Source organism: Neovison vison, chromosome 7 (assembly GCF_020171115.1).
Source record: "Neovison vison isolate M4711 chromosome 7, ASM_NN_V1, whole genome shotgun sequence".
Taxonomy (NCBI): domain Eukaryota; kingdom Metazoa; phylum Chordata; class Mammalia; order Carnivora; family Mustelidae; genus Neogale; species Neogale vison.
Genome location: NC_058097.1, coordinates 16,638,200 through 16,665,535, shown reverse-complemented (window position 1 = coordinate 16,665,535; position 27,336 = coordinate 16,638,200). Strand labels below are relative to the sequence as shown.

The 27,336-nt window shown below is 41.5% G+C and overlaps 1 protein-coding gene across 1 annotated transcript in view; it reads left to right on the top strand.

The window, feature by feature from the left end:
- Positions 1-1,760: 1,760 nt before the first annotated feature.
- The window catches only part of SNTB2 (syntrophin beta 2), a 113,799-nt gene continuing 88,223 nt past the window's right edge, over positions 1,761-27,336 (top strand). The window contains exon 1 of the mRNA XM_044255847.1: positions 1,761-2,340. Coding sequence (XP_044111782.1) covers positions 1,761-2,340 — 580 coding nt within the window. The remainder of the gene's footprint in view (positions 2,341-27,336) is intronic.

The following is a 27,336-nucleotide window of genomic DNA, read 5'->3' as shown; positions in this document are numbered from 1 at the left end:
GCTCTCTAATAAGCAGAAATTTCACATAGCTCAGGCCTCTGGGGGCTCACGCCTCAGCTGGAGCAAAGCCAGAAAGGTCTGTGACTGTAGAAGCACTTGGGCACATTGGGATCTGCCGGAACAGGGAGCTGGCCTCATTGCAATTGATTTAGGAGAGAATTGGAGGGTTGAGCTTCTGCTGACATTTGCAGCTTGGAAAATCCTGCTCTTCTAATTGCAAAGAAGGATTCTGCTGTAATGATTTTTTTGGTAAGAATTTTTCTCATTTTGAATTCTTCATTTGAGCTCTGGATACTTTCCAGTCTCCATTTTTATTGTTTCAACTCCTAGTATAGGAGGCTCTTTGAGTGTTCCTGCCCATACATGATTGTGCATTCAGAGAGAAGTGCATGGCCATAGCTCGCGAGCTTCAACATGTACTTCATGAGCAAGCAGGTATACAGACCCTTTTATGGGAATTGGTGCACATTCATTCCCTCTGCTTGCAGCCCCACTGGCACAAGTGAAAACATGGGGATTTCACTTTTACTGCTGAAGGAAAGTTACAGGGCACCTTACCTCGTGTTTTTGCTGAGATCTCTGTCAGCAGTGTGATTTCTGGACCCTCATTTTTGAGGTCTGGGGTATGTAGTAAAGCCCTGGACCAGGAGGCTGGGAGACCTGTTTTTTTCTCCTCACAATGAACTTTGGGCTGGAGTCGTTGGCACTCTGGGCCTCAGTTTCCATAGCTCTCCCAGCCCATGAACCTGGAAGTGGGTGCATTGCAACACTCATGTCTTTGGATAAAAGCCACTGCAGGTTCTGCTGTGTGCATACAGTTTCTGGGGATACCCATCAATATTTGCCCCAACAACCGGCCATGACTTCCAGCATAAGACAGATCTACAAATCCAACTCCAAACTCTCCCATATTTGATGATACGAGGCTTTACACATTCCTTGCCTGCCACGTCCCCTGCCCCTATGCTCTGTTCACACTGGAATTCTGACATCTGCCTAAGTAACCGTCATTCTGTAAATGTCTTTGAGGCCTACCTATTGTGGCTGCCAGGCTGAAGAAGCAATGGTCCTCTCTCTCTACAGGCAAGTAAGCAGGTGATTACAAATGCCTGCATTCATGTCTCTGGACCTGTGCTTATGCAATTCTCTCTGCTCCACCTACTCACCTTCCACTGTCACCTCTGGGAAGCTGACCCCAGCCCAACCAAAGGTTTCATTTACTCTGCTCTGAGGGCGTTTTCTCCATGTCACTTAGCCGCATAGTATCACCTCAGGTTGGTTGGTTCTTCGTCCTCCTCCCCCACTAGACCGCCAGCTCTTAATGTGGTACGGTTTGTTCAGCTCATCTCCAGGCATCAAAAGGAGCTCAGGCTTGAGCACTCAGTAAATACATAATGAACCAATCAATGCAAGAGTGAACGTGCAACCAAGTCTTGCAGGCTTGCAAAGTGCTGCTTGAGGCTGATTTTGCTCGAACTGCGTGGCAAGGGTCAGAACTCTTCGGAGGTGGCCATCGGAGACCAACGGGAGGAGAACGTGAGAAGGAGCCTCTTCTCACCAGGGCGGCCACGTCCAGCGTGCATCAAGGGCCTGACCTGAGAGCAACAACTTAACCTCCCGGAAGCCTCTCCTCCTGCCACTCCCCGCCCCTCCGGGCGGTGGGCGTGGCCTCTCATGAATAATGAAAGACCGCGAGGGGGGAGGGCCCGGACCCGCCCCCTCGGGCGGGAAGGGGGAAGCGCCGAGGCTGCCTGACTGGAATGAGGGTAGCTGCGGCGACTGCGGCGGCGGGAGTGGGGCCGGCCATGGCGGTGTGGACGCGGGCCACCAAAGCAGGGCTGGTGGAGCTGCTCCTGAGGGAGCGCTGGGTCCGGGTGGTGGCCGAGCTCAGCGGGGAGAGCCTAAGCCTCACCGGCGACGCTGCGGCGGCTGAGTCCGAGCAGGCTCTGGGGCCGGCGGCTGCTGCCTTCAACGGCCTCCCGAACGGCGGCGGCGCCGGCGACTCGCTACCGGGGAGCCCCAGCCGCGGCCTGGGTCCCCCGAGCCCGCCCGCGCCGCCGCGGGGCCCGGCGGGCGAGGCGGGCGCGTCGCCGCCGGTGCGCCGGGTGCGCGTAGTGAAGCAAGAGGCGGGCGGCCTGGGCATCAGCATCAAGGGCGGCCGCGAGAACCGGATGCCGATCCTCATCTCCAAGATCTTCCCGGGGCTGGCGGCCGACCAGAGCCGGGCGCTGCGGCTGGGCGACGCCATCCTGTCGGTGAACGGCACCGACCTGCGCCAGGCCACCCACGACCAGGCCGTGCAGGCGCTGAAGCGCGCGGGCAAGGAGGTGCTGCTGGAGGGTGAGCGGGGCCGGCGGGCGGCGGGCGGCGCTGGGCTGGCGGGCGCTCACTTTGTTTCTGCCATCCTGCCCTCTTTGCGGAGAGAGTCCGTGTCCCCCCAATACCTCCCCGCCCCGCGTCCTCAGCTTTCCCGCGCGGGTGGCCCGGCTCTTCCTTGGACCCTGCCTACTGGGGCTTTGAGTATGGAAAAAACTGATGCTCCTTGAAGGAAAAGTTGGCTTTCAGTCCCTAAGGAAGACTCTGGTTGAGATTTAGTGAAAAGCAGCAGCGCTTGAAGCCCCGCCTCTGCAAGATAAGCTGACTAGGGGGGATACTGAAGGGCTCGAGTCCTGGAGGTCTCGCTTCGCCTCCGGAGAAGTGCCGGGTTGGCGCTTTCTTCACTCAGATCTGACTCCCCGGGGCGAGAGAGGTTCTGTTTGGTTAAAACATACACACACACATCCCACCCCCACCCCCATGCCAGTGGTACGTTTGGGCAAACCATCAAAACTATTGGTTAATTTATGGGAATTTAATTCATCGTTGGCTCTCGACAATAACCAAAAGAGATCATAGCACTTCATCGAAGCCAGAAAGCTGAAACAGCAAGTTTGTGTGGCTAATGAGCCTTGTTTAACAGTGGAGGCTCACGTGTTTGAACATTCACTGCCAACTAGAGTTTTGCCCCTTTTGCAACAGACTGGTGCCAGCTTCCTATCATTCACAGGCTTGCTGCTTCAAGGCTTTAAATGAAGCCTGAAATGTTAAATCTCAAGATACGTTTGAATAGTTGCTATTATTATTTGCTTTAAGTATGTACGTGATCTGTAACCTGGATCTTTTTTGTTGAATTTATGGGCGGCAAAAGTAAATCTCATTTCCGTGAAGTGTTCATGTGTGTTGGAGGTGGTAGAGTATTGTCAAGGTGATCTGAAAAGCCACTTGCTTACTTCAGAAATTTGTGAGCCTTTGCCTTTCTCTCAGTGGTGATTCAGTCATTCAAGAAGGAAGCATTTATTACAGGCTGTGTAGTAGAAGCTATAAGAGATAATGTTCCTCTATTTGGTCTCTAGCTGGGGACATGATGGAAAAATGCAAAACATCTTTAAGTTACTGATTATGTAATGCAAACTATATATAAATGCCAAGGGAATGCAAAGTTAGGAAGTAGTGGAAATCAGGATTAGTCAGGGAGGCCTTTTTCAAGGAGCTGAATCTTGAGCCAGGTTTCTAAGGAAGTAATGGACAGAGGCAGGCAGAGATGAGTCAAGAGGGTATTCCTGGCAGAGGAAGCGCAGAAGGGAATGGGTGGGGAATAAGGGTAGGCAGAGACTAGTCATGGAACTGAGGTCAGAAGTACAGCTTGGTAAAGTGATTTTCACTTTTTTCCAAATCTGCTTGTAAATATTTGGAAAAATGTTACTTTGCATGTGCTCCAAGTGTGAAATTCCAGTGTCCCATCTTTATAATATCCTATTTATAAATCTTATTTATATCTCACTTATAGGTGGGGCCAGAAATTAGTGTTAATAAATGGAGTAAAATTATAGACTGTGGCTTGGGCAGTGGGTTTATAAAAAAAATTGTGACCTTGTAACTTAAATGTGCACCTTGAAATTGGTCTAGCTAAGCATTGGTTATAAATTCTTAGAACCAGAATATTGAAGTAGTATTATTTATGTAATACTCACCAGTAATGGGGCAGACATTTCAGCTCTTTATATCATATATTTTTTTAAAAACCCAGTTTTTGTTTAGATATGTTTTGAACCTGGTATTCCTACCAATTAAATGAAAATCATCTAGTAAATGTTGCCCAGTATTCATTAGTCTAAAATAGGCCACATGTGCTTTTAGAAGGAGGCTTTACAAACAGCAGCATAACATATTTATTGAGTGCCTTTTTACCTAACACAGAGGTTCTATTTTATTTTCCTATTTTGTAAAAGACAAGCAGTTTTTGTCCTTAAATGTGTGGGGAAGTATGAAATTACACTTTTCAAGCCAAAGAGATATAAAAATAAAATTACTTAGAATATGCAAAATCACTGAAAACAGTGATTTAATTGAACCAGTCAAACATTATTTAAAATCAAGAGCTGATGTTCCATCCAGGTAGGCCACATCCAAAAGACAGATCTTATGTTTAGCCCTTAAAGTTTTGGAACCTTATTTTTCTTTCATTAGATGTCTCAAAACTTGAAAAGCTGTCTTAAGAAGCACAGTGATGCTCTTGTGATGTGCGCAGGGAATTTCAGGCATGCCCTTACCACCCCCAAGCAAAGGAAAGCGGAGGTCTCTGGTTGCCTGTGGTTAGGGAACTGAGCTAAAGCGTTCCTTTTTATGTCATGGATTTGTCAGGTTTGTTCATTCAGACATCGAACATTTACTCCACTTTACCATATGCTGGAGACTCTTGAAGATACTTGATTCCTGCCCTCAGGAAGTTTGGAGTTCAGATAAGAGAGAGAGATGAGAAATAACTATGGCAAGGGGCTAAAAGTAATGTTATAATAGAACTCTGGAGAGAATACAGCACAAAGGAAGGAGGGATCTGTAGAAGACTTCAGTGGGGGTCAGAGGTTGAGGATGCCTGGGAAAAGGTTGATGGAGAAGTTGAAGCTTCCGCTAAGAGAAAGCTGCCACCAGTAAATACACAAAAATAAGAGACAGTAGGAAGTTATTTTGCCCAGTGAGGGTAAGCACAAATGAGGATTTTGTGGTCAGACAGACGTGGGTCTGTTTCGGGCTAGTGGTTTGTAACCCCTGGGCAAGTTACTCAACTTTGCTAAGCCTCAGTTTCCTCATCTGAAAAACCAGGATGATAATAATACCTCCCTCAAGGGTTGTTATTTGACCTTTGTGTTCTGGGCACTTTCTTAGGGACTGGGAATACAGCAGTAAACAACAATAACAAAAACCTAAGTCAGAATGAGGAAGGTAGGAGTGGGTCATGAAGGTATGCTGTGAGATGACATACTCTCAGAACAGCCAGGATAACAAGTTGTTAAAATCCAAGGTGCCATTTTACTTGAAAAGAAATTCATGATAAGAATTTTAGGTAAATAGGTTAAGAATGAGTTTGCATTTCTTCGTTGCAAATGCCTTTTTCTAATCTTGTTTTCCTATTATCTCTTGTATAGGCCTACTTTTTTATTTCTAAATTTACATTTAGTTTTCCATCCCTTTGATTTTTCCTCTTTACAGTTACCACTCAGAACCTTACCCCTGATTTTAGCCAAAAGGCTGCGAAGGCAATTTTACCACTCAGAACCTAAAAACTTGCTTTACACTGTGTGCTTGTAGTTTCGGCTAATGACTGTTAACATTGATATTAAGATATGCTATGCAGAGATATCCAGACTGTAAGCTTTATATAAAAGGGTGACTACTCATCTATCAGGTATTGTATGTTCAATTTGTGTATCTGGAGTGCTAAAAATGGTCTAACTAGGAAGCTTCTAGAATTTATATTTATAGGGCTGTGAAATGAACTAAATGAACACAAATCATACATCAAAAAATGTTCCAAAAGAGGTGAGGGAAGATAGTATAAACTGTTCCATTTAAGGTTTGATATTTGAGAAAAGATTTTTTTTTTTTAAGCAATTCTCTTTGGAATATTGTTGGAAAATCATCTTTTATTGCCTGAATGTAGTTCCAAACGTTTTGTTATCAAAGCTACTAAAAAGAAGATGGTTAAGTGTATAGAGGAAGTGAATTGGCATGAAATTTAACTTGAAAATTGAAAATAATTTTTGTATCCAGGATGCTTTGAGATTTTGAGTGTTATATATAATATAGTTCTTTGTGCCTGTTAGGGGACATGTAACATATTATTGACATTAATAGGCTGCTAAATTAAACTAGTCTGAATTCCTACACTGCCACTTTCCTCCTTTGTTGAACAAGTTGAAAGTCTCCTAAGAAAAACATTTTACATTCTTTTTTTTTTTTAAGATTTTATTTATTTATTTGACAGAGATCACAAGTAGGCACAAAGGCAGGCAGAGAGAGAGGGAGAAGCAGGCTCCCTGCTGAGCAGAGAGCCTGATGCTGGGCTCGATCCCAGGACCCTGGGATCATGACCTGAGCTGAAGGCAGAGGCTTTAACCCACTGAGCCACCTAGGTGCCCCAACATTTTACATTTTCTTTCATACTTTGCATATATATCCATTAATTGATCTCTTGAAGAACGTCTGAATTGTCAGGAAGTTTGTGTTTTTCTGTTTCTTTTTGTTTAACCAGCCTCGTCATGTTTCACTTGAATGATTAGACATGTTTATATGAGAAACTATGTCTTTGTAACTAGATTACTTCTCAGAGAGTCTCCTCATGCTAAAATACGTCCTCCAAATTATTATCAAAATAGGAAAAGTTTATTGATTCTAATACAGAGTGGTTATGAAAATTCTAAGAACATTTTAGAAATCAAAACCAGGCTTTAATTTAGATCTTAACTGGTAACTCACTAACTTCAGTATGTTACCTGCTGTGTAATTCTTCTGGGATAAAGGTTACTTTACTTGGTTACCAAATGTGTATCTTTTGTACATAGGCATGAGTGTAGCCTGTGGCTATGGAAGTGTTCTGCTGTTCTGAGCTGGTGGATTATTTGAGGATCCAAGACCTGTTCCAGGCTAGATTTACACACTATCCTAACTGGACAACAAATAATGCCACTTGCTTGCATTTTTCACTAAACAGCATAATAGTATAATAATGCCTTACATTTTTTTAAAGTGGTTTTTTTTTTTTTTTTAAAGATTTATTATTTATTTGACAGACCGAGATCACAAGCAGGCAGAGGCAGGCAGAGAGGAAGCAAGCTCCCTGCTGAGCAGAGAGCCAATGTGGGGCTCAATCCCAGAACCCTGGGATCATGACCTGAGCGGAAGGCAGAGGCTTTAACCCACTGAGCCACCCAGGTTCCCCAAATGCCTTACATTTTTATCAACATTTTATGCATTTAAAAAAAATTTTTTTTTAAATCTTAAATAGGCTTTCATGTCCAGTGTGGAGCCCAGTGTGAGGCTTGAACTCAGAACTCTGATATCAAGACCTGAGCTGGGATCAAGAGTCGGACACTTAACTGACTGAGCCAACCAGGCATCCCTATCTGTTTATTTTTATATGTGTTTTCTCATTTGACCTTTACATGGTCCTTGGATGGGCTGTCTGTGTTTGTATATGTGCTGCCGAAGCGAGCACTGGGCTGTCTATGTTTTGCAAATGATTGTACTATAGTTCATTAAAGTTAAGTGAGTTACTAAAGGTCTCAGAATTTCTTTTGATTTTTTTAGAGGAAAAATTTTAATGTTCTTTGCGCAAAAGGAAAAAGCCTTCCCTGGAATTTTAAAGGTTGTAAAGTCTTAGCTTCCAGGGGCGCCTGAGAGGCTCAGCGGGTTAAGCCTCTGCCTTCGGCAAGGATCATGATCTCAGGGTCCTGGGATCGAGCCCAGCATCAGGCTCTCTGCTCAGCAGGGAGCCTGCTTCCTCCTCTCTCTCTGCCTGCCTCTCTGCCTACTTGTGATCTCTCTCTATATATCAAATAAATTTAAAAATCTTAAAAAAAAAAAAAAAAGTTTTACCTTCCAGATGATGAATTAACGACCAGAGAGGTCGAGGTGTTTGAGGTCAACTAGCTAATTGTGGTGGAACTTGGACTACAACCCAGGCCATGCTTTCTCCCTTGTACTATGCTACCTATAACCGGTCATTCAGGTCGCTCAGCCTCTCCCGTGCATCACCATGTTGCAATGCGTTGTGAGAGATCAGCATGCAAAGTAAGTTGAAGGTGGTCCCTGGTGTCAAAGAACTTAGACTGAAACTGGGGAGAGAAACTGCCACATAGAGAGTAAGTGATCACATGTGTAGTACTCCCTCTTTCAGAGTTCTCTGAAGGGAATGATCAGTTGTGGGGTGGAAGAGTAGAGTGTGACATCATGGGAAAAGGATAATTAGATCTGGGTCTTGAAGGACAGATTGCTACTCTAGATGGAAGTTCTTCCAGGATGAGGGGGTAACCTGAACAAAAGCCAAAATGAGCATGACATATGATAGGAAGTGAGGAGAATAGGAATGGACTTGGAAGAAAATAAGGCTGGGTAGATAAATTGGAGCCAGATTATGCAAGGCCTTGAAAGTCAGCCAGAGGAATTTGGACCTTTTTCATTCTGTCAGTCAACATTTATTAAGTACCTACTGCAAACAAGGTGTTGTGGTAGATGGCAGGAATTAAAAACTGGGAGTAATCCTTGCCCTTTAGGCTAGTAAGGAAACAGTTATAATAGGTTATGATAAGTGCTTTAAAAGATGTGAGAACATGGTGCCTCAAAGCAGAGAAGGAAGTGCTAAGAAGACAGAGCATCCAAGGTAAGAAAGTGACAAGTAGCTGGTGTGTTGAGAGAAGTAAAGCATGGTAAGGTACGGGAAATGTGTGCCTGAAAGTAGGCTGGAAAGGTGGGCAGAGGCCAGAGATCATCAAGGGCCTTGTATGCAATACAAGCAGTCATCTCTAAATGGGGTTTATATTTACTTTTCAACCTGAAAAAAGAACTTGAGCTATATTAATATTTAATGTATGGGTGATACTGATTCTCTCAGTGTGTTATAAGACAGGGCCATTACGCATTTGATATACCAGGTGATGTCTTGAGGAAAGAGTCAAAGCTTCACAAAGCAAAGGGATTGAGAGTGGTGACCTTACTAATTTGCTATTATCATATTGTGACTTATTGTAGTTTACTTGAGCCTAACTGAGTGGATGTACATTGTATCATGTGCTTTTAACTTAATTAGTCTTCTCAAAATGAACAGGTGGCTTAAAGATTTGCACAAAGAAACCATGGATTAAAGGTAATTATAATACTACAAGCAATAGCAAAAACATAAAACTAACAATTCTTCCAGTAGGAGCTCTTTGTCACATTTCAAGGTAATCATATGTGTCAAAAAGTCAGCCTAAAAAATGAATTTGCCAGGAAGACTATTTGAAATGTGGATTACCACATTATAATTATTAACGAACTTGGCCCTGAGAGTATCTTGTAGTTTGAGTCATAGAGTAGCTAATGATAGTATGACTTCATCAGGAATATGTTACTGTCTTAATTTAATCTTTATGCCATTCTCTCTCGATTTCTCTATTTTATGGATGTTTAATAATATATATGCATTAATGAATATTCACACATTGAGAATATAGACTCACATTTTACCTGAGGGGTGTGTGCTTTCAAAAGTTTTAGGCCTGGGGAGCCACCCAAGCTAATTTAAAGTGTTTTAAATGAGGGAGTGATGTCTTAGGAAGTTCAGAAGGGCAGATGGAGTACGGGAGCTCAAGACATGAGGTAAGGGGAAGCAATTAGGAGACTGTTGCAATACCATAATGATTATGAGACTGGATGGCACAGTATGAAGCTGAAATAGAATAGGAAGATAGAAACAGCAGGTCTGGGGCTCCTGGATGGCTCTGTCGGTTGAGCATCTTCCTTCAGCTCGGATCATGATCCCAGCACTCAGGGGAGGGTCTGCTTCTCCCTCTGCCTGCCGCTCCCCGTGCTTCTGCTCATTCTCTCTCTCTCTGACAAGTAAGTAAATAAAAGAAAAGAAAAAAAGAAACAGCTGGTCTAAATTATCAGCTTGGGGGCTGAGGGAAAGAGAAAAGTGGAGGATAACTCCTAGACTTCCCGCCTGGGAAACCAGATAACTATAAGTAACAAAAGCAACAGGGGAGGAGCTGTGTTTTGAGTGAAGACAAGAAGTTTGGTTTGGGGCATGTTGGAGTTACTTGTGTGACATCCTGGTGCAAAAGTCCAGTAGCTGGTCTGGAGTATGGTCTCCAGTCCAGAGAAATGTGAGAACGAAGATTTATGAGATGTCAGGATAGAGGTAGTATTTGATGCCATGAATATTGATGTAATCGTCAAGAGAGAGTGCAAATTGGGGCGCCTGGGTGACTCAGTCAGGTAAGCGGCTGACTTTGTCTCAGGTCGTGTCCCGGCCAGGATCCTGAGATCAAGCCCCGCATTGGGCTTCCTGCTCAGTGGAGAGCCTGCTTCTCCCTCTCCCTCTGCCTGCTTCTCTGCCTGCTTGTGCTCTCTCTGTCTCTCTGTCAAATAAATAAATTAATTAATAAAATCTTTAAAAAAAAAAAAAAAAAGGAAAGAAAAAGCAAATTAAAAAGCGAAGTGGAACCAGGATGGGACCCTGCAGAACGACATTTGAAACAAGGAGTGCAGGAAGAAGAGTCTGGAAAGAAGTGGTCTGGGAGGTAGAGAGGGAGCCTGGAGAACAAGTAGGTGAGGCAAGAATTCCAAAAAGGAGGATGTGATCAACATCTTCAGTTGCTACAGAAGCCAGGAAAGTCAAGAACTAAGAAGTCCATTGGATTTGGTAATTAGAGAACCAAATCATTAGAGTTCTTGTAAGAGCAATTTCAGCAGAGTGACAGGATCGAAAGGCAGTGAGTAGAGCAAGTTTCTCAGGGAAAAAAAAAAAAGAGGCAACAATGGCATCTAGAATTAAATGAAGTGTCCAAGGAAGGTTTTACTTTTGTAGTTGGCTGCTTTTTATTTTGTTTTACATGGAGAAGAATTGGGACATATTTATAAGACAAGGAGAACGGGCCAACAGACAAGGGAAGAGGTTAAAGAGATGGAAGGGTGGGGAACTGATGCAATCTGTTTTTGAGCCAGGAAGTGACATGATGGGAACAGAATTTGGGGTTGGCAGGAGTGGATGCACTGGATACAATGCAGAGAGGAAAGACGAAAGGTAGGAAAAGCTACGGCTGTCTAATGAACGCAGCCCGAAGCAGAGGGGGTGACCACTGAGAAGGGTGGTGATGGTCGCAGCGGGAGTAGAAGGGAAGATGCAGTTCCAAGAACAGTTAAAGCAGGTGATTTTTGCCAGGGGTCAGCAGAATCCACTGGGGACCTTCTCCTACCTAGAGAGCCTCCCTCTGACTGCCTCTGCACCCAAAGATTTGACACCTGTAGAAAATACCTGTCAGTGAGCCTCTTTTTTGCAAGCACAGGCATTTGATCCCTCAGAGACATTGGTGAAAAATTGACAGCCAGTGTTTTAAAGGAAGAAACGATGGACTATGGGGTCACATTGGATGTAATTAATTAGCCCTCAGGTTTCTTTTCTTTCTTTTTTTTAAAGATTTTGTTTATTTATTTATTTGACACAGAAAGAGAGAATATAAGCAGGGGGAGCAGCAAGCAGAAGGAGCAGGAGATGCTGCTTAGCAGGGAGCCCAGTGAGTGGTTCAATCCCAGGACCCTGGGATCATGACCTGAGCCAAAGGCAGCTGCTTGTTTAACTGACTGAACCACCCAGGCACCCCGGCCCTGAGGTTTCTATTCAGCAATAATAGGAGAATGGTTTTCAGTCGGAAAAAATGGAATACTTGGGAGGATGTTAAGCTTATACCATTCAGCTTTGTTATAAAGCCCTTGGGCGATACAACTCTACTGGCTCTGGGGACAGAGAAGAAAAATTTTAGTTTATAAACATTACTCTACATCTAGTCACACAGCATAAGAGCATATTCTTCCTTTAAAGGGGCTTTTCCCTAGATTACAGAAAGGAGCTTTTGGCTTTGGAGAAATGAGTGTATGTTCTGGTGTGTTTAATATTTTGCATCTGGAGAAATACAGTTGATTTAGTTATTTTTATTTTTTTTTTATTACTTTACATGAGTGCCAATGTAAGGAAAATACACTGATTCCTTCATACAATTTGTGTTTGATTTCAGTTTTAAAAACACAACTCATGAAATAATTTTCTATACAAATAAAGTACCAGAGATTATGGTGTCTGTAGATTGCCTTTTGGAAAGAGTAAAAGAGTTACAGAACTCAAACTTGGTTTGTTTCTGTGACTTGGCTCCCAAGACATTACTAAATTCTTTGACATATAACCAGTGAAGAATAATCTGTCGTGTGTATAAAGTGTTATATTTCACACTTGGGAAATGGGAAGCTTTGATTTTGAAGGAGACTCAGAAAAATCATAGACTTATTAGTAAAAAATCAACTTATTAGTTGATCAATAAAACTATTTTTTTAAAAGATTTTATTTATTTATTTGACAGAGAGAGATCACAAGTAGGCAGAGAGTTAGGCAGAGAGAGAAGGGGAAGCAGGCTCTCTGCCGAGCAGAGAGCCCGATGCGGGGCTCGATCCCAGGACACTGAGATCATGACCTGAGCCGAAGGCAGCGGCTTAATCCACTGAGCCACCCAGGCACCCCTAAAACTATTTTTTAATAAAGATGTTATTTATTTATTTGAGAGAGATAGTGAGAGAGAGCATGAGTGGCAGGGAGGGGCTCATGAGAGGGAGAGGGAGATGCAGACTCCCCACAGAGCAGGAAGTACAGGGAGTACAACACGGGCTTGATCCCAGGACCCTGGGGTCATGACCTGAGCCAAAGTCAGATGCTTAACCAACTGAGCCACCCAGGCACCCCTGTACAATTTTTTTAGTAAGAATTATTTTGGTTGCAGAAACCCAAACCAAACTAAGCAGAATTGGAATGTATTGCCTCATATAGTTCCTAAGACTGGGTGGGGTGAATCTAGGTTTAGGTCCAGAGAGATCCAAAGGCTCAAATTATCTTGGCTGCAACATCTCCTGCTGTGGAGAGTCTAATTCTGTATAGTCAGCTAAAATGCCATTGGCAGTTCTAGGAATATATTGCTGTAACTTAATAACCCCTGTTAAAAAAGAAACATTTTTCTTCTAGCACCCACATACCAGTTTCTTGGAAGGACTCTGGTTAGCTCTGCTTTGTCTACCTCTTCCAACTATCACTATTTCTACAATGATGGAAGCTGTGATTTAGGCCTGGGTCCTGTGCCCATCCCTGGTATATCAAGATTGGCGGCTTCGGGGTGCCTGGGTGGCTCAGTGGGTTAAAGCCTCTGCCTTCGGCTCAGGTCATGATCCCAGGGTCCTGGAATCAGCCCCGCATCAGGCTCTCTGCTCAGTAGGGAGCCTGCCTCCCCCTTTCTCTCTGCCTGCCTCTCTGCCTACTTGTGATCTCTCTCTGTCAAATAAATAAATAAAATCTTTAAAAAAAAAAAAAAAAAAAAGATTGGCAGCTTCACCAAACTGTGAAGTATGGAATGGGGTGATTTCTACGCAGACTTGCCTCCACTATTACAACACAGACATTGAAGTTATTTATTTATTTATTATTATTATTATTTATTATTGATTTTTATTGATTTTAAAAATAAAAAAAATTTGTAATGTGTATGCCTAATGTGGGCCTCAAACTCATAACCTTCAAGATCAAGAGTCACGTGCTCTACCGACTGAGCCATCCAGGCGCCCCAAGATATTTTATAGCTAAATTGTAAATTAAAAAAAATTTTTTTTAATTGTAAATTTTTAAAAAATTTACAATTTAAATAATGATGACGATGATGATGATGTTATTGAGAGCTTATGCTGCTAAACTGTGTTTGTGCATTATCACAATTTATTCTTCTAATTGCACCATGAGGCAGGCATAATCAATGTGAAGAAATTGAGGCCTATAGAGATTAAATAATTTGTCGATGGTCATAGCAGTTGGGTGGTAGTGGCAGGGTAGTTGTTGAGATTTATCTGACTCCATACCTCTTGGTATTTACATTACGATAGACTGCTTCTCTGATGAATCTGTTTAAGTTAAGATGCTAGCAAGTCTAAAGACCAACAGGATTTATTGTTATGATTGGCTTAATGTGCAGGAAATTGTGCTCCTGGATTCTGTGTTGTTGCATCTGTCTGGAGCTTATTGTTAATGCCTCCTCGCCTTTGTCTATGATTTTTCGTGCTGGGCACAGATAGCCGTATGTGATTAATCTGCTCATATTGAATACCCACACCCTGTTAGGCACTCTGGGAGCGATGAAAAGAAAATAGGAGCCCCAGAGGCCCTGCTTTTTTTTTTTTTTTTTTTTAAAGTAAACTCTTTGGCCAACATGGGGTTTGGACTCATGACCCCTGATCAAGAGTCTCATGCTCTAGCAACTCAGTCACCCAAGCACCCCTGCACAGGCCCTACTTTTAAGAAGTACCCTTATACATGCTAATAAACTGCAGATAAATTAATCTACATTATTTTGTCCATTACAAGTGCTAGACAAATGCTGGAAGAACTTGGAATAAAGAAACAACTGGTGTTAGGATTGTGTTTTGGGTCAGGTGGTAGACAGGTTGGGTGGGAGTTCAGAAGATAGATTTAAATATTCTTTGTGAGGGCAATGGCATGTTCAAAGGTAGGAAGAAGCAAGTGATATTCAAACTCCCGCTTTATGAAATAGCTGATTTTCAAGACTCTGAAACACTGACTTTTTTTTTTGACGATTTTATTTATTTATTTGACAGAGATCACAAGTAGGCAGAGAGGTAGGCAGAGACAGAGGGAGAAGGAGGCTCCCCACTGAGGAGAGAGCCCAATGTGGGGCTCGATCCCAGGGCCCTGGGATCATGACCTGAGCCGAAGGCAGAGGCTTTAACCCACTGAGCCACCCAGGTGCCGTGAAACACTGAATTTTTAATAATTTTAATGTATTATTAGTAAAAATAATAAACTGATGTTTTAGGTATTCTCATAACAATTTTATTCATTGTCTGCTAACTGCTTTGTAATGCAAAAGTCAGTTTTCTTTTATAATCATTCCAGGCAAACTTTTTCTGTTAGCTCTTCCATTTTTAGTATATTACCATGTTATTTTACTTTTGAAAAACATCAATTTTAGCAAAGTAGCATTCTCTAAACTGAATCCACCTTTACAAATAAATGTTTGCCCAAATGAAACACAATGTTTCACTGAACAGTAAGTGTCTTGGATTTACCTCCTTATTTGGCTGTAATTGTTGGTCAGTAAAGGCATTTAAATTGTTAACTGTTTTCATTGCAATAAGGGCTGTCTACATTTTAAAAAACCACTAGTAATCTATACCACATTTTAGAGTACTAAGGATAAATATTTGACATTAGTCTTCTCAAAGATTTTTTTTCTTTTTTTTTTTTTTTTTCTTAAAGATTTATTTTATTTATTTATTTGACAGACAGAGATCACAAGTCGGTGAGAGGCAGGCAGAGAGAGAGGAGGAAGCAGGCTTCCTGAAGAGCACAGAGCCCGATGCGGGGCTTGATCCCAGGACCCTGGAATCTTAACCTGAGCTGAAGGCAGCGGCCCAATCCACTGAGCCACCCAGACGCCCCAAGATTTTTTTTTTCTTAATTAAGCTCTATACCCAACATGGGGCTCTGAACTCATGACCCCACAATCAAGAGTCCTATGCTCTACCAACTGAGCCAGCCAGGTGCCCCTCCTCAAAGATTATTAATTACATTCTAGGATAGAACTGAATTTGTTTTTCAATGAACATAAAGTAAAAGTAATTGAAAAAATTGAGCTGGCTCTGGGCAAATAAAAATTCTACAAAAAAACCCTAAAGTAATTTCTGAAAATCGTTGTTCACCACAGATGTTTCTATATGGATCTGCTTTATCCACCTACAGTGTTATGGAGTTGTTTTTTGTACGTGTTAATTTCTTTTTTTTTTTTTTTAAGATTTTTAAAATATTTTCTACTTATTTGACAAAGAGAGGGAGATCACAAGTAGACAGAGAGGCAGGCAGAGAGAGGGGAGAAAGCAGGCTCCCTGCTGAGCAGAGCTCCTGATGTGGGACTTGATCCCAGGACCCTGAGACCATGACCTGAGCTGAAGGCAGAGGCTTAACCCACTGAGCCACCCAGGTGCCCATGTACTTGTTAATTTCATTTCAGGATACAAAATAATGACAGTTGTCACAAGATTAGTATATGGCATTGATACTGGAAAATAAATAAAATAATTTTAAAATGTTGCCAGCCTAGTTTTTAGCAGCTGGGTCTGGCAGATTTGTAAATATATTCATAAATATTTTTACATATATTTTGACAAAAATGTTTTCCTTGCATGTTTTTCCTCTGCTTCTCTCTAGGGAGATTGTGGTTGGGAGAAAGATCTGGTCTGCTCTTACTCCTCTACCATCAAAGTTTCCTCCCACTCCTTTTATTTTTCAAATTCCCTTCTATTTCTTTTGTGCTTGGGTCTCAAAAGAAGTCTTTGGGATCCTTAAGACATCTCCAATCCTTGAGATATGGTAGTTATAAAAACTCCCTGAGTCTTCTCATACTAAAAATGCTTTGGTTCCAAACCTAAGCATGAGAGGATAAGATACTTGGGAGAAAAATAAAGCAAAGCCTTTCTCCTGGCCACTAGCTCTCTATAAGATCTTGGAAAAAATAATTTCAACATTAGAAGCCTTGTATTTCTTATCTATTTAAAATAAGATGCCTTCTAGTTCTCGTATTTTATCACTCTAACTATAACATAGAGAATGAAGAGTTGTAGTTAAACTGACTATATACAAATACATGGACTGTCAGAGAATTGAAATACACTCAAATTATTTTTAACACTAAAAATATTCTAAATATAATTTAATCTCTTTTAGATCATTCAGATGGAACCTCAGGGTTTGTAATACTTTATTGTGAACTTTATTGTTGTGATGGAGACACACAGAGGTGCCAGATAAGATATTTTATGTTGTAGATATACAGGTAAATCAGCTTTTGCTCTTCCATCTTTCATTATAACTAGTAACCGGTCTTTAGACCAACACAGGCAGCACTGATCTTCTTCAAGCAGAAAAGAATCACTGGGGAAGAAGGAATATTGAGTGATCTAGATTGCAGTTAATTTTGCCACTGATTATTGTGTAACTTGAGATTTCTTCATTGTTCTTTAGTGAATGAGGGCAAGACTCTCTTAATGAATATTGCAAAGAGAGGCCAAACTCTAGGACTTTGATGCTGAGTGATTCCTTTCCCTTTGCCCTTTTAGTGTGAAAAAAATCAGGAGAAAGGGGGAAATTACTTGCATAAATACTTTATTTGTGTTGGCCATTATTGCCGAGTAAATTTACTCACAATGATTTAGATATTTGGAATATTTTGACAGGTAAGGAATCAACTTCTTTTGCAGAAAGTTTAATGTATTCTCTATTAGCATTAGTACACTGGTGTGAAATTATTTTTATACCAGACATTCTGCTCCTGTGAAACTGCATCTTGGCATGTAACAAATCACCAATCATATCACTGGTATTATGTATGTTTACTAAATGAAAGAAGTATGGAGTCTATAGAGTATCAAATCTCAAGTATAAAAAGGTTATTTAGAACACAGGTAACCAGGGGTGCCTGGGTGGCTCAGTGGGTTAAAGCCTCTGCCTTCGGCTCGGGTCGTGGTCCCAGGGTTGTGGGATTGAGCCCCGCATCGGGCTCTCTGCTCGGCAGGGAGCCTGCTTCCTCCTCTCTCTCTGCCTGCCTCTCTGCCTACTTGTGATCTCTGTCTATCAAATAAATAAATAAAATCTTTTAAAAAATAAATAAAACACAGGTGACTGGGGCACTTGGGTGGCTCAGTGGGTTAAGCCTCTGCCTTCGGCTCGGGTCATGGTCTCAGGGTCCTGGGATCGAGCCCTGCTTCGGGCTCTCTGTTCAGCAGGGAGCCGGCTTCCCTCTCTCTCTGCCTACTTGTGATCTCTGTCTATCAAATAAATAAAATCTTTTAAAAAACGAAACAAAACACAGGTGACCTAGGGGTGCTTGGGTGGCCTATTTGGTTAAGCTCTTTTTTTTTTTTTTTTTTTTAAAGATTTTATTTATTTATTTGGCAGAGATCACAAGTAGGCAGAGTGGAACGAAGAGAGGTGGGGGGAAGCAGGCTCCCTGCTGAGCAGAGAGTCCATTGTGGGACTTGATCCCAGGACCCTGAGACCATGACCTGAGCCGAAGGCAGACGCTAACCAACTGGGCCACCCAGGTGCCCCTTGGTTAAGCTCTTGACCATTGGTTTCCGCTCAGGTCATGATCTCATGGGTCTTGGGATCAAGTCCCGAGGCCTGCTCTCCAGTCTGCAGGGAGTCTGCTTGAAGATTCTCTCCCTCTGCCTTTCCCACACTCTTGTGCATGCACTTGCGTGCACTCTATCTCTCAAACAAATAAATCTTTAAAAATAAGAAAATAAGGTGCCTGGGTGGCTCTGTTGGTTAAGCATCTGCATTTGGCTCAGGTAATGATCTTGGGGTCCTGCGATTGAACGCCACATGTGGCTCCCTGCTCAGCAAGGAGCCTGCTTTTCCCTTTGTCTGCTGCTCCGCCTGCTTGTGCACTCTCTTTGTGACAAATAAATAAATAAAATCTTTAAAAAAAATAAAGAATAATAAAAATAAGTAAATCAATAAAATACAGGTGGCCTAAAAGTGCTGTTGCAGTGCAGTTTATTTTTTTAGGTCCTTGGAATTGAAATACAAGAAAAATAATGAATTTGTTACACACCAAATTTGGGTTACAGTCACTACTACGGCACAAGGAGGATGAATGGAATCAAAGAGAGGTTCATGGGGGCCTTTAGTTAGGAAATAAAGCTAAACAAATACGGCAGACTATGAAGATTGATAAAGTTGAGTTATATGAATGTTCATTGTATTGTACTCTATATTTTTTAGTGTATTTTAAATATTTCACAGTTTTTTAAATTCAGATGAAGTTAAAAAGCTGTCCAATTTTTCTTTGTGCTGAATTACTTAACTGTCACTTGGATTAATTCTGATTCCTTAATATTTTTGAAAATTGAACAATAATTAACAATAATATGTTCTTAGTTATTCAGTTCAGTGAGTTGTGACAATTGTATATACCTGTGTGATGACTACATAAACTGTTGAACATTTTCATCATCCCCAGAAGGTTCCCTCATTGCCCTTTCCAGTCAGTTCCTCCCTATCCCCAAGGCAGGTAACGTCTTTCTGATTTCTTTCACCATAAATCAGTTTTCTTCTTGAAATTTATATAGGAATGGAACCACACAGTAGGTACCGTCTTGCATAAGGCTTCTTTCACCTACCGTCGTGCTTTTGAGATTCATGGTTTCGACCTGTGTCAGTAGTTTGTTGTTGTTGTTGTTGTTGTTGTTTTTAGTGAACTCTAAGCTTAATGTGGGGCTCCAGCTTACCACCCTAAGAAGGTCAGGAGTCATGTGTTATACCGACTGAGCCAGCCAGGTGCTCCAGTAGTTCGTTGTTTTCCTAACGTCGATTAATATTTCACTGTATTAGTATTCCATAATTTTTTTTTAAAGATTTTACTTATTTGACAGAGATCACAAGTAGGCAGAGAGGCAGGCAGAGAGAGAGAGGAGGAAGCAGGCTCTCTGCTGAGCAGAGAGCCTGATGTGGGGCTCGATCCCAGGACCCAGGGATCGATCCCAGGGATCATGACCAGAGCTGAAGGCAGTGAGCCACCCAGGTGCCCCTGTTTTTCTGTTTTTGTTTTTTATTTACCTACATAATGTCTATATCCAACATAGGGCTTGAGCTCAAGACCCCAAGATCAAGAGATATATGTTCATCCAACTGAGCCAGCCAGCTGCCCCCATAATTTTCTTATTACACTTCGATTGGTTTTGATTTCTAGATAAGATTGTCTTGAACATTCTCATTCTTTTTTTTTTTTTAAGGATTTTATTTATTTGAGAAAGAGAGACAGTAGGAGAGAGCATGAAAGGGGAGAAGGTCAGAGGGAGAACCAGACTCCCCGTGGAGCTGGGAGCCTGATGCAGGACTAGATCCTGGGACTCCGGGATCATGATCTGAGCCAAAGGCAGTTGCTTAACCAACTGAGCCACCCAGGCGCCCTCTCATTCAGGTTTTTTGTGTGTGTGAGTGAATGTAAGTATGTTTTCATTTCTCTTGGGTGCGTACTTAAGTGTAGAATTACTGATTCACAGGTAGATGCATGTTTGACTTTGTAAGAAAGTGGGAAACAATCCCTAGAGTAAATGTAGCATCTTACATTTCTAACAACAATGTATGAGATTTCCAATTACTTCATGTCCTTGCTGATATTAAATGTTATTCATCTTATTATTTTAGTCCTTGTAGTAGGTGTGAAATGGTGTTTTGTTGTGGTTTTAAATTTCCATTTCCCTGGTAGATACCTTTCTGTGTGTTTTTTTGCCATTTCTATGTTTTAAAAAAATGTCTATTCAAGTTTTTCACCTATTTTTTTTTACAGGGTTTTATCTTTTTATTGTTGTAGAACTCTGTGTATTCTGGATAAAAGTTTGTTGTCAGATGTGTTTGTTGTGAATATTTTTTCTAATGTGTAAGCTTGTCTATTCGTTTCCTTAATGGTGGATTTAGCTGAGCTGAAATTTTTCCCTTCATGGTTAGTGTTGTGTTCTGTCCAAGAAATCTTTGCCTACTTCAAGATCACAAAGATATTCTATTTTTTTTCCTGTAAGTTTTATGGTGGTATTTCAAGTTTAGACCTATGATCCACCTTTTTTTTAAATAAGATTTATTTATTTATTTTAGAGAGAGCGTGTGTGCATGCGTGAGCAAGGGGAGTGTCAGAGGGAGAGAGATGGGGAAGCCAAGGAGCCCGACATGGGGCTTTATCTCATGACACTGATACCATGACCAGAGCTGAAACAGAGTCCCCTACTTAACCAACTGAGCCACTCATGTGCTCCATGATCCATCTTAAAATAATTTTTTGTATTGACTGTGTTTCTTTGCTATTACTTTGTCCTCACCTAACTGATAAGAGCCCCATTATTTCTCTTTGTGGGGTAATGGCTGAAGACTGCTGTGTACCTTTTACCATACACTTTACTAAACACTGCTGACCTAGTCATTTATATGTGTTCCCTCTTCAGTGATGTGTCACTGAAATATCAGACAGATGGAGTCATCTCTGTCTGTTTTATTACAATTACTCCCCATCACACTTTCAGGGCCACTGAGGGTCTAGTGTTGGAGCAGAATCTTTAGGAAAGCCATAGGAAAACAGCATCCTGGAAGTTGCCACCTGGAATAATGAAGTATTACATGTGAAACGTGATTATTTAGAGGATTTTGATGTCTTCTGTTAAGCATCTTATACAGCATTAGCATTGTGATGGTATTCATGTCACAGAACTAGAACAACTACCCATTAACACTAATGAATGGGAGAGAATGTGCAGAACCAAAAGTTGCAGTCTTACTACTTCTAAGACTCCCTCAAATGCAGGTCTGTAGTTAAAACAGCAGGCTAACTTATTTTTGGTGTGTTGATATGTTGAATGGGGAGGGAGAGGATGTGGCAAAATAGAAAGGATTGAGGAGGCATGGACATAAAATCCTTTAATACTGCTTGGTAAGCTATTCATTTTATCCTTTTGACAAAATCTAAAATTATTTATGAAAGGAATGTCTTTTTAAATTGGAGTTGGAAACTATTGGAAATCATTGGGTATTAACCAGTTTGGGAACATAGTGCAGCTGAAAGGAATTTTAACCCTGTTAGGTTGTGGGTTTTTTTTTTTTTTTAAGATTTTATTTATTTATTTGACACAGAGAGAGAGAGAGATCACAAGTAGGCAGAGAGGCAGGCAGAGAGAGAGGGGGAAGCCAGCTCCCCGCCGAGCAGAGAGCCCCATATGGGGCTCCATCCCAGGACCCTGAGATCACAACCCGAGCTGAAAGCAGAGGCTTAACGCACTGAGCCACCCAGGCACCCAGGTTGTGTTTATTGTCAACAACAATACATCTTCCCCACCCCACCCCCTAGAAAAAACCCTCTCTTGAGAATCTGTTCTCGGATTTTCAGAAAAAAAGTTTGAAAAGTTATTTTGGATTTCTTGTTTGGAAGATAATAATCTTGAGTTTGATTAAAACATTTTCTTTCTTTTTTTGTTTTTTTTTTTTTAGTTTTATTTTTCACATTTAAATTCTTAATGCACCTGAAATTTGTTTTTGTATGAATTATTTTTGTTTCTTTTCTTACATTTGGTTAAAATATTTTCTATGAGCAATTACCTCTTTTGATAAATTTATTTATGAGAAAGAGAGAGAGAGCATGTGCACAGAGTGGGGAGAGACAGAGGGAGAAGGAGAGAGAAACTCAAGCAAACTTTGCCCTGAGCCTGGAGCCCATGTGAGGCTTGATCTCCCCACCCTGATCCAAAACCAAGAGTCAGAACCCTTAACTGACTGTGCCACCCAGGCATCCCAACCAACTCTTAATTATTCTTGTGAGATTCATCAGTTTTGCTGCCTGTTTTCCTAGAATATTCCGTCTCAGTCAGGTTTATTTGTCCTCCTTGTTTCTGGGTGGAGAGTGAATTGCAATAATCTTCTGCATTTATTCTGAGAAGGAAGATGAATTTTAAAATTTGCTTGGGCAAAGTATAATTAGGTAAAACTGGCATTTAAAACAACAACAAATTGTGAAGATTTAAAATATTTTTGAAATATCCAGTGTTGTGGACTGTTTCCTTATCCTTTCCACTAGTGAGAATGGTAGACTTAGAAGCCTTGACCCCTGTAGAATTCTGCTTCTTGCATGTTTTTTAACTTGCCAGAAGTTCCTTTGTGCCTTTTCCATGCCATTTTCCCTGAAGCATCTACTTGGCAGTAGGAGTGAGCTGTACAGCTGTCACGAACCAGTATAGGCACAGCCTGAGAGCTATATCAAGGCGAGAACTAGAGAACCGGTGGCTGCTTATGGTCCAGGAAGGTGGTGAGAACAGGCCAGGGTTGCCTCTCTTCCAGGGCAAGAGAAAGTGCTGTCGAGCAGAGTAGATCCAAATGAGTCTCTATGGACGATTATGTTCTATTGTAGTAAAAGCATCGGCTTTGGAGCACTGCTGGACTGTAGCTCTACTTGTTGTCAGAAAAAAAACTTTAAGCCTTATTTTCTTTCTCAAGTGATTGTGAAGGTTATGTAAAGTTTTGTGGTTTTTTAATGAAGTACCTAGCACATAATAGGTGTTGAAAAAATGTTGATCTCCCTTCTTTATATACTTCATGGAAAATTGTTTCAGAATCTCTTTCTACTTGTCAGGAGAAAATGGTGCTAGCTAGTTTAGGAGGTCAGTGAAGAAATAGAAGCTGATAGAACCCTTATTCATCTCTCTCTCTCTCTCTTTAATTTTTAAGATTTTCTGTATTTATTTGGCAGAGAGAGAGACAGCGAGAGCAGGAACACATGCAGGGGGAGTGAGAAGGGGAGAAGCAGGCTTCCCGCTGAGCAGAGGGCCCAACATTGGACTTGATCCCAGGACCCCGGGATCATGACCTGAGCTGAAGGCAGACGCTTAATGACTGAGGCACCCAGGTGCCCCTTGATTCTTTTCTTTTATGTACATCCAGTGTTTAGGTCATCTGCTCCTATAATTTCAGCTTTTACCTGAGTCTCTGTAATTTTTAGCTATATCTTTTTGTTCCCAGCCTTTCTGTGATCTCTTACCAGCACATCACATTTAACCAGGCGAACTTTTTTGCATCCACTTGTTAAATAATCAAGTGGATGCAGCCTCTGGCCCAGTCTCCTCTCTTCCCTTTGGCTAGGAGGCTTTCTCATTGTTCTTGTCTTTTCCAGTTTTCACTCAAGGCTAATGAAGAAAGCAGGAGTGGGGCCTGGGTGGCTCAGTTGGATGAGCAGTGGACTCTTATTTAGTTTTGATTCAGTTCATGATTTTAGGATTATGGGATTGAGCCCGATGTTGGGCTCCACACTCAGCATGGTCTGCTTGAGATCCAGCCCCTGCCTGCCCCCCGACCCACCCTCTGCTTCTCCTCCTATTGTCTGCACGCACTCTCTCTCTCTCAAATAAATAAATATTTTTTAAAAAGAAGCAAGCAGAAGTAACTCCTTACATCTCCCAGTTAGTAGGCATTATTTTGAACAAACAAAATTCCTACCTTTAAGGAGCTTATAACAATGTAATATGATGGTTACTATTCATTCTAAATGCAGGTTGTGATTTTTTTTTAAAGATTTTATTTATTTATTTGACAGAGAGAGATCACAAGTAGGGAGAGGGGGAGGGGGAAGCAGGCTCCCCGCGGAGCAGAGAGCCCGATGTGGGGCTCAATCCTAGGACCCCAAGCCAAAGGCAGAGGCTTAACCCACTGAACCACCCTGGCACCCTCCTTTCCATTTAAAACAGCTTCCTTAAATCCTCTCCTTCCCTTTTTTATTACAGTAGGAATCTGTTATTTATTGAGCACCTCTTCTTAATATTATTTTATAAGCTGGAGACTGGTGAGGACTGTCCTTTGTTCAGGGTATAAGGAAAGCGAAGTGGACATATAGCATTGCTGCTCAGCTATATTTGCTTCCATAGGGTCTCTAGGAGCACCAGAAATCTCCCACTGGGCACCAGATTCATTGGGTTGTATGCCATCAAGTCTTATTCCATATATGGAATTTTATTGCTCTTCAAAAGAAAAACATGTTGAGACAGTAGTTTCTAAGAAGTCAGACTTTGCCACAATTCCTTTTAGACCTAGTACCTCAGGCCTTTCCTAACATAGATTTAAAATTCTTTCAGAAGCCCAAATTCTTTACAGGGACAGATGATTGATTAATTTTGGTCTGTGGAAAGAAAGGATCTTAAGTTAGTGCATTGCCCACAAACTAAATGAACTGACTGCCGATTTAAGCTTTGGGAAACTTAAAACATATTTAAGAATATCCCATCTTAAACCAAAGCCAGATATTTTCAGATGATGTACCAGCATAAATCTACAGCATGGGCCCCTTCAATAATCCGTCTCAGCTGAATAGTCTGTGGCTTTAGCAAGTATTTTTCCACTCTCCAGTTTACCACATCTTTCTTGGCATCAAATTACCTTTCTGCTTAATTCAAATCGTTAGTTTAACTGTTGGGCTGAATTCAATTATGGAGGTAGTAATGGAAACTGTACAGTGATGTTACTGCTGTGTCGTTCACATATGGTCATAGTCTTTATGTCCTGATGATCTTGTTTTGTTTCCCTAAGTTTATGTTTTAAATTGGCTCTGTACAGAAAGGGACCCATTAGCAAGAGGGGAATCTGCATATGCATGACCCAGTTTACTCTCAAGGGAAGAAATAATTAAGTAATTTCTCTGTGATGGCCCACAGTTCCATCCCAGGGAGGAGGTTGTTACTGGAATTCACATTTCACAGATAACTTCCTGTGACCCTTCATAAGGCAGGGAGAAAGACCTCCAGTTTTATCTTCCTTTTTTCCCTTCCCCTGTTGCCATTTGATTCTTTGGGTGTGGATTCTGGCATCTGGTTTGGTGGGTGTGACATACAGCTTTTTTTTTTTTTTTTTTTCTGTTTCTTTTTTAAGTTTTTATTTTAATTCCAGTTAGTTAACATAAAATGTTATATTGGTTTCAGGTGTACAATATAATTTTTTTTAAGATTTTATTTATTTATTTATTTATTTATTTTTTAAGATTTTTTATTTATTTATTTGACAGACAGAGATCACAAGTAGGCAGAGAAGCAGGCAGAGAGGAAGGGAAGCAGGCTCCCCCTGAGCAGAGAGCCTGATGCGGGGCTCCATCCCAGTACCCTGGGATCATGACCTGAGCCGAAGGCAGAGGCTTTAACCCACTGAGCCACCCAGGCGCCCCAGGTGTACAATATAATGATTCAACACTTCCATTCATCACTCAGTACGATAAGTACGTTCCTTAATCCCCATCAGTTATTTAACCCATCCCCCCATCCACCTCCCCTCTGGTAACCATCAGTTTATTCTCTGTAGTTAAGAGTCTATTTCTTGGTTTATCTCTGTCTTGTTTTTTTTCCCCTTTGCATGTTTGTTTCCTAAATTCCACGTATGAGTGAAATCATAGGCCATTTGTCTTTCTCTGACTTATTTTACTTACCATTATACTCTCCAGGTCCATCCATGTTGTTGCAAATTGCAAGATTTCATGCTTTTTCAAAAAATTTTTAAAAAGATTTTATTTATTTATTTGACAGAGATCACAAGTAGGCAGAGAGGCAGGCAGAGAGAGAGGAAGGGAAGCAGGCTCCCCACTAAGCAGAGAGCCCAATGAGGGGCTCCATCCCAGGATCCTGGGATCATGACCTGAGCTGAAGGCAGAGGCTTTAGCCCACTGAGCTACCGAGGCACTCCGATTTCATGCTTTTTAAGGCTGAATAATATCCCATTGTGTGTGTGTATGTGTGTGTGTATCTATCTATCTTACTATCTTATCTATCTCCCCCACATCTTCCTTATCTTTATCCATTCATCAATCTGTGGATCCTTGGGCTGCTTCCATATCTTGGTTACTATAAACATAGGGGTGTTTGTATCTCTTTGAAATTGTGGGCATTTTCTTTTATTTGGATAATATTATCTTTCCCATTTCCTCTTCCCTGCATCTAGCATTTCCATGCTATTTCTTTCATACTTCACACACAAGGTCCCCTAGTGATCCCAAACACAGTGGGGTTTTTTTGTTTTGTTTTGTTTTGTTTTAATTTTATCCATTTGTTTGTCAGAGAGAGAGGGGGAGAGCCCAAGCAGGGGAAGCAGCAAGCAGAGGGAGAAGCAGGCTCTCTGCTGAGCAATGAATCTGACACGGAACTCGATCGCAGGACCCTGGGACCATGACCTAAGCTGAAGGCAGATGCTTAACCAGCTGAGCCACCCAGGCATCCCCCAAACACAATTTTAAGATTCTGGTAACTTTAGATGAATTTGAGGGAGGAAAAGTGGGATAAGTAACTTTTCCTCAAATAAAACTCAAGTTTCTAATATTGCTTCTAAAAAATACGTAAACACAGCGTGTTAGGAAAAAACAATATATTGTATATCTATGAAATCTTATTTTTTTTTTAAAGATTTTTTATTTATTTATTTGACAGAGAGAAATCACAAGTAGACGGAGAGGCAGGCAGAGAGAGAGTGAGGGAAGCAGGCTCCCTGCTGAGCAGAGTCCCGATGCGGGACTCGATCCCAGGACCCTGGGATCATGACCCGAGCCGAAGGCAGCAGCTCAACCCACTGAGCCACCCAGGTGCCCCGAAATCTTATTTTTCTATTCAGGTCCTGTACACAGTTATGCATATTAGGAAGTGTAAGTAATGTGGGAAGTCACT